Here is a 7,818-nt window from a genome sequence, read left to right on the forward strand (position 1 = left end):
GGAGAGATCTGTTGTAGGTGTGATGGACATAGGGTAGGCTTTCATCTCATGTGTGTGGATGCTTCGAGTTGTACATGCGTAGAATGTGTATGACCATCCTGTTGACAACCTCTGTTTGGCCATCAGTTTGGGGATGGAATGTGGTGGACTTAGTAAGTTTTGTATCCAGCATCGACCAGCAACTTGACCAAAATGCACTTGGGAATCTGTTGTCCCGATCTGAGAAAATGGACTGTGGGATCCCAAAGTGTACCCACACTTGGTCGAAGAAGAACTTAGCAGTGGCCTCTGCTTTGATACTCTTCTTGCAGGCAACCATGATGGCCATCTTAGAGAATATTTCGATGACCACGAAAATGAAATCATTGTCATGCTTAGTAGAAGGAAGGCCCGACATGTAATCCATGGAGACAGATTCCCAAGGCTGACTAAGATTAGGTAGAGGAGTATACATGCCTTACTTCTTGATGGTTGGTTTGGCAATGGTGTAGGCGATGCAAGATCTAATGTACTTCCCAACATCTTGATGAAGTTTTTTCCAATACAAATACTTCTACAATACCACCATTGTTTTCTCTACTTCGAAATGTCCAGCATCTCAACTGTAGTGTGACTCCCAAATCATCTTGGCACACTTGATTGAAGGAACACAGATGTGTCCTAGGTGGCATAATAGTGCATCCTGAAGGTGAAAATTTGGAACTTGCTTCCCTTCTAGGAGTGGCTAGTATGTGTTGCTGAATTCTGGATCGCTCTTGTAAATATGGGGCCACCTCAATGTCTCGTGCCCACAAGAGTCGAGCACAGTGATCAGTGCTATGACCGGTGGTTAGATGAGGTAATCAACGACATTATTGGTGTTTCCCTTCTTATACTTAATGTTCAAATGGAATTGTTTCAGGTAGGTGGACCATTTTTTATGGCGATCGTTCTGCAACTTCCCTTGTGTCAGTATGAAATGTAGAGGTCGGTCGTCTATGTGGATGACCATTTCCTTCGCCATAATGTAATGCTTTTATTGATGGCAAGCCTGCACAATGGAATACATTTCTTTGTCATAAGTGGGGTACTTTCGAACTATGTCTGAAAGTGTCTCACTGTGGTAAGCAACTGGATTCCCATGTTGAGTAAGAATGATACCAATAGCATATTCAGAGGCATCTGTCTCAATCTCAAATGGTTGTTGCAAGTCCGGTAATGTGAGCACTGGTGTAGAACATAGGCGATTCTTCAACTCAGAGAACACTTGCTATTGGGTTTCAGACCAAAAAAACTTTTCTTTTGCTCTACCCTTGGTGACTTGACTTAAAGGCCAAGTGATATGAGAGAACCCCAACATGAACCTACGGTAGAAGTTGGAAATACCCAAAATGTTACGAAGCTCTATTAGAGTGGTTGGGGCTGGCCAATCCCAAATGACTTGTATCTTGGATGGGTCCACATGTACACCCTGCTCATCAATTATGTACCCCAGATATTGAGCTTGGGTCAGGCCAAAGGTGCATTTCTCCAAGTTAGCACACATATTGTGTTATTGCAGCCTTTGAAGGACCTGTGGAATATGGTGGAGGTGTTCGTTCCAACTCTAGCTGAAGATCAAGATGTCATCTAAATAAACCACTATGAAAGCATTAGTGAAGGGTCGCAAGATGTCTTCCATTAGCTCATGAAGGTTGCAGGGGCGTTCGTTAATCTGAACGATATGACCAACTATTCGAAAAGGCGCTCATTGGATTTGAAGGCAGTCTTCCACACATTAGAGGGTTCGATAGGCACCTGGTGATAACCTGACTTCAAGTCAATGTTGCTGAAATATTTGGCCCCCTTGCACTGGTCAATAAGGTCATCAATTCGTGAGATTGGGTACCTATTCCAGATAGTGATCTTGTTCAACGCCCAGTACTCCATACAGAGCCTCCAGGTCCCATCCTTCTTATGTACGAATATAATCGGGCTCCCACTGGATGATGAGCTTGGCCTAATGTGCCCTTTTTTCAATAGTTCTTGAATCTTCCTCCTAATTTCATCGTTCTCCAGAAAAGAGCGTTGATAGATCAGCCCATAGGGAAGTGGCACGTTGGGGGTTAGATCGATGGAGTGCTTGACCTGAGAGTGCAGAGGTAGCCCTGTAGGTGAAGCGAAAATATCCCTCAACTCCTCCACAACCTTGTCCATCTGCTGTAGTTGTGCAGAGGAGCCCTGCCTAGATGTCGTGGCCACAACCTTCTTCTTGCCCGGAGGGTGAATCATAAGGAAAACAAATTTCCTAGTTAGGGAAATTATCTTACTGCATTGCTTTGCAGTGATCAAAGAAATGGTGGTAGGCGGGGTTACTTCCGGTATCCTGTACAACTTGTTGTCTAAGGTAATAATCACAGAGTGAGGTCTAGACTCATATACATCATGTCTCTTCCAAAAGTATGGTTTTCCTAACAATACATCAAAAACTTCAAGAGGAGAAACATTACACAATACCTCATCTGTGAAGGGCTTGATGCTACAGGGAAGGTGACATTGCTAGCTGACGTGAAGACCTCATCCTTGGTGAAGCCACCCAATGGTGTATGGCTATGGATGTGATGTAGTCTTTAGGCCCAACCGCTTCATGACCTCTGCTGAAATGAGGTTCTTTTGACTCCCGCCATCGACAGTCAATTGCAACGGAGAACCCTTCACCCACAACTGTGAGTGGAAGAGGCATTCCCCCTTCTATGGATCTTTAGGCTTAATCTTCTGGATATTGGTGGTGGCCATGGTGGGACTAGGCTCTGCATCAATGATCTACTTCCCTTTGTCAGTTCCCTTATCAAGTTTTGATTCAGAGTTGGAACATGCGTTTGATTCAGAAGCCTTCTGCTCGGCCACCAGCGATTGCTTGGCCTGACACTCACTTGTATTGTGAGTGGAGCTCTTATGGAATTCACACCATTCTCCTGTGTCCTTCTTTTTCTTCGTGGTGTTGTTCTTTGCTTGTGGCCTCGACGGGCTGTCTAGGGTAGCCTCGCCTTGGCTTGGTCCTTTGTTCTGTGGTTTGGGGGTGCCTTTTCCTTACTTTCGATTCGCAGATCCAAAGTATTGCTTCTTCTGTTTAAACTTATGCTGAATCTTGACAGTGTACCAGTACATCGTACCAAGCGAGTGAATGTCGAGGAATTCCATCTCATCCTGGATGTACTTGTGTAGACAACTGCGGTACTTGAGCACCAAATGTCGCTCAATATCCTTGATACCTAGTTTTGTGCGAAGGGTATGGAAAATATTTGTGAACTCCGACACATCTTGGTCCCTTCCTTGCCGTAGCATGGTCCACTTTATGTATTTATCTTCATAGCTCCTGACAAGGTAATATTGTTCCTTGATGGCGTCTCGGAAAGAATCCTAAGTGGGTGCGGCTGAAAACAACGAGGGTTCACTCTCGTCCTTTTGTTCATAGTAGGTTTCCCACCAGTCCTTGACGTGTGGGGTGGCTTTAAGAAGTGAAAAAGTGATCTATTCCTGATTGGAAAAGTCATGAACTGAAAAATATCCTTCCAATATATTTAACCATTTATCTACGATATTTGTAACTATCAGGCCTTCAAATATGGGGATATCGAAGTTAACTTGTACCTTAAAAAGAGTGGCGCCTCTAAAGTGGTTGTTGGATGAAGGTGCATCGGTTGTGGGTAGCCGTCGAAGGATCTGGGCAAAGTTATCCATCATCGCATCCCTTTGTCGCTCGAGGGCTTCCTCAAGCAACATTTTGGAAGGATCTCCTGCCCCCTCATCTTTATTTTCTTCCGCCATGGGAGGTCGTCGTGTTTTGCGAGGCTGATTTTGCAATGGTTCAACCAGATCAAGCCCTAACTCCTTATACCCTAACCTTGTTGGGGATATGCAAAGAAAAACAGAGAAAGAGAAGAACACTGTAATAACACTGATCTGAACTTAAATAGGAACGCAACAACTTAGAGATATAATTGTAAATACAGAGATGAAACAAAAAAATACTTCATTTCATTAATAGAAAAATATTGAACTATGCTTACAAACAAAATGGAAATAAGATAGCTCGAGTGATGGTAACTTATCTTTGAGAAGAGTTCTTGTGGCTACATGCCATTGAGCTATGTTACAATGAGGCTCAAAGGCTTAGTTATTATTGAGAAACAATGGAAAGTCCTAAACATCCAAAACCTAACCCTTGGAGATGAAGCACCAAAATTGTGGGTTCCGTTTGGGTAAATTGGTACATCAACTTGCAGGGGTCGTAACTTTGGCATACGATCTATGTTTGGCTATCATAATACCTCGTTTCGAGGATCTCAAAGAGAAGTTTGCAAACAAACAAACAAGTTAATTTGCAACATTTTTGGTCTCTCTGTTTTTCCTAAAAACGTCGTTTAGGGCCTCAAAACGGCTCCAAAAGTACAGGACCGAAAAAAATGCCAAAAATAGTAAATTGTGCTACAATTAAGGTAACCGAAAAAACTGAAAGAGACAGTTTTGGGGGTCCAAGTGGAATAGGCAGGTGGCCACCAATATCCACCTAGATCAATATGATATTAATTGCTAGGTCGAAGGTATCAAATATGTTATGAAAACCTTATTTCTTTTCATCTATGTACCCAATGACTAACCTGAATTATAACATTGTCATAATCCCCAATAGATTATTGTATGGGTCAATCCAAAATCCTAGGATGGTCAAGGATAGTAAGCCTCCTTAACAGTGTTAATTTTATTTGTTGAATATAAGCTTATCTGATTAATTTTACCTTTACTTGTAATTGATGCATGTTTCCAAAACAAAGTAAAAAGATGAAATTGGAATTAAGACTTCTCAAGTTGAAAGGAAAATATCACGACCTTAAGGTAGCAATTGTGATGTCTAAAGAAGCTATCATGTTATGCATCTAATACATATGTTGAAAAGAAGTGTATGTGAATGCAGTCCAATATCAGCATGAGACAAATAAGAATGTAATTTGGCATAAGAAGTTTATTTTTTTATGGTGTAAATTTGAGGTATATTACACCCTCTACATATAATCCTCTAGTACTAGAAAAAAAAAAGAATAAGGAAGGGGTAATTTGATACTTTCATCCTACTACGTGAAATGGAGCTATGAACAAATGAATCAAACCATTCTTAAATGTTAATCTCACTTAGAAAATTTCCTAATGAAAATAGTCAGATCGAGAGACGAAGAATAAATTAGATCTATTTCATTTATGTTTGACTTTAGCATACATCTCATACTATACTTAAAGGATAGACGAATGACCTTAAAGGACAAATGATTTGATCTGTCCATGGGATTCTCATATCTTGGCAACATAGCCAAGCGGTAAGTCAAAGGATTGCAAATCCTCCATCTCTAGTTCGAATCCGATTGTCGCCTTGTTGAGGTAAGTAAATGGAAGGAAAAGTCTTTATTTCCATTACAGAACCTCTAGAGACATATTGGTACATATTACCAATATAAGTAGTGAGTTACGTACATTTGATCCTGATTTCGTCGTGAATGTACGAACCTCGAGTTAGTTGTAGTAACTCATTCGTCAATGAACAAATGGATTTATTGATATCTCATATCAGCTGGAATGTCAGTAACGTTCAAAATGCAAAGGTGGACCATTCATTTGAACTTCAACTTTACTAGAACACAATTAGAGACTATCAATGCTAACCCCCTCCCCCCCCGCATCTCTAATTCACATTTCCTATAAAGATCTGAAAAATGGATTCAATGTTCCACCTCGATCCAAACAAGTATTGAGGTGGAACATTGAATCCATTTTTCAGATCTTTATAAGAAATTACCTTCACTTTACCATGTAGATTCTTAATTTATAAATAGAATTTGTTACAATACCATGGGGCTTATTATTAATACGACATGCCCAAAAACCATAAGTCGTTTCATATGACACTCATTCACATGACACCTTTTCTAATTAGTCAATTTAATTGAAAGAGAAGAAAAAGGCATAACTACTTTAGTGATAAATCTCAACCTTTGATTTGATTTGTGTGTACTATTAAGAATATTTAAAAATATTCCATTAAGGTTAAATCCTCCCATCTATTTAATAAGCATTGACAAATTAAATTAAAATTCCTAAAACCCAATTCCAAAATAAACATACTTATCCACATAAATATTTTAATATATATAGATTAAATTTCTATCACATACCTCGTGATTAATAATAATAAAAATTCTTTTAAAAAACCTATTTTGACACTTAAAAGAGATAATTAGAGATAATTATTATTTAACAATTGAAATCACTAAAAGCCAACTATAAAATATTAGAGATTCCGATCACTGGAACCTCAACCACAAAATCTATGGTTGATTTTGTCACCGAGTCTTTAACTTGGTATCTAGACTAGATGACCGAATATGGTCTGTATCGGGCTTTCTAGCTTTACTTGAAAAAACGGCAAATCACAAATGAATTACAGACGTAAATCAATCAATGATCTCGTCGCGGCGAATCAATTATGGGCTTCAACAAAGCGGGCAATGTGTTGAATAAGTGTCTCTACACACTCCGCCTCCTGCTTTAACAAGTAGAAACCGTGGTTCTCCTCTTCAAACGCAATCATCTGAGCCGCTTTACCGTGTTTGACAACACTCTCGTAGTATGCCTTTGCCCGGTCTCTCTGCATATCACGCCCCCCTATCACAATCAACAGCGGAGGCAGACCCGCGTCCGCCAAAGTCGGGTAATCAGAGGAGGCGGAGAGCGGATTGCAGAAAGGGTGATCCTTATCAGCCCCCTCAGGCAGAGCCATCATCCAATACCTAACCCTCTGTTCCAAATCCTCCGGTGATTCGATCTCCGACTGAGTGCGTTGCTCTCCACCAAAGGAAGGTTGCACCATCACCGCCCCTTTGATTTTCAGAGGATTCCAGTCGCTGCCCTTCACAATCATCTGATGCACGATATTTCCGCCGGCGCTATCGCCCACTATAAACACCCTGCGGAAGTCAGCGTGGGACTGAAGCCACGGATCCCCATCTCTTCCATTGTCGTTGTCCATCTTCGTCGCTTCAGAGCGGAGCCACGATAGGGCGGTGAGGCAATCGTCGTAAGCAGCCGGGAGGCGGTGTTTAGGAGCAAGTCTGTAATTCACGGAAACGACAATTACGCCTGCCGCTGCGGCCATTCTAACACACAGCGTGTGAAAAGAGCGCCACGCCGGAGAACCCATGATGAAGGCACCGCCATGGAAATAGAGGCAAACGGGCATTCGCTTGCTCTCGTTGTGATGGGGTTGAATCGTAGGAAGAAAAATGCGCACCCACAGATCGAGATTGTGATCCAAGATTACGTCCTTGGAGGCCACTCCACAATCCCCAGGTAGCGTGGCTTGCGGGGATGGCAGGACAGGCTCTTCTAACGCCAGGGCTATCACTAATTTTTCCATCAATTAACAGAATACAATTTATTGACTAATGGGTCTGTAATGGAATTGGTAAGTGTGGAAGAGGCAACGCAGGGATGTGAATATATGGAACACGCAAACTCTAACTTTCACTTTGCTGCATCGTAATTTGTTCAATGAATCGCACGGTTGAGGAATAAGGAGGCAATATACGCTCCAAGCCTGCAGCACGCAAAATTGCCTGTACTTCTTCTAGATGCCTGTCGATGTCTGTTGAAGCACATCGTGAAAAGCTGGTTTCTCAAGTGGGAAAAGGGAAGGAGAAGGTAAGAATTTAGGAAAAAGGAAGTCGAGTGGGGACGTAAGATTCCTCCCAAAATGGAACGATATGAATTTGGATACATTTGCGTATAGGTTACAGTAGATGTCAACTTCAG

General features: G+C 41.5%; 1 protein-coding gene across 1 annotated transcript; it reads right to left on the reverse strand.

Annotated features, from left to right (window-relative positions):
• Positions 1-6,244: 6,244 nt before the first annotated feature.
• On the reverse strand, positions 6,245-7,560 carry LOC149185060 (strigolactones hydrolase CXE15-like). Its single transcript, XM_089419042.1, has one exon. It carries the CDS (start codon positions 7,421-7,423, stop codon positions 6,488-6,490), a length of 936 nt encoding a protein of 311 aa, XP_089275168.1. The 5' UTR covers positions 7,424-7,560; the 3' UTR covers positions 6,245-6,487.
• Between the last annotated feature and the right edge of the window lie 258 nt (positions 7,561-7,818).

Source organism: Pinus tabuliformis, chromosome 3_2 (assembly GCF_031772625.1).
Source record: "Pinus tabuliformis cultivar Carrire ecotype Pingquan chromosome 3_2, CPIR1, whole genome shotgun sequence".
In the NCBI taxonomy this organism is placed as follows: Eukaryota; Viridiplantae; Streptophyta; class Pinopsida; order Pinales; family Pinaceae; genus Pinus; species Pinus tabuliformis.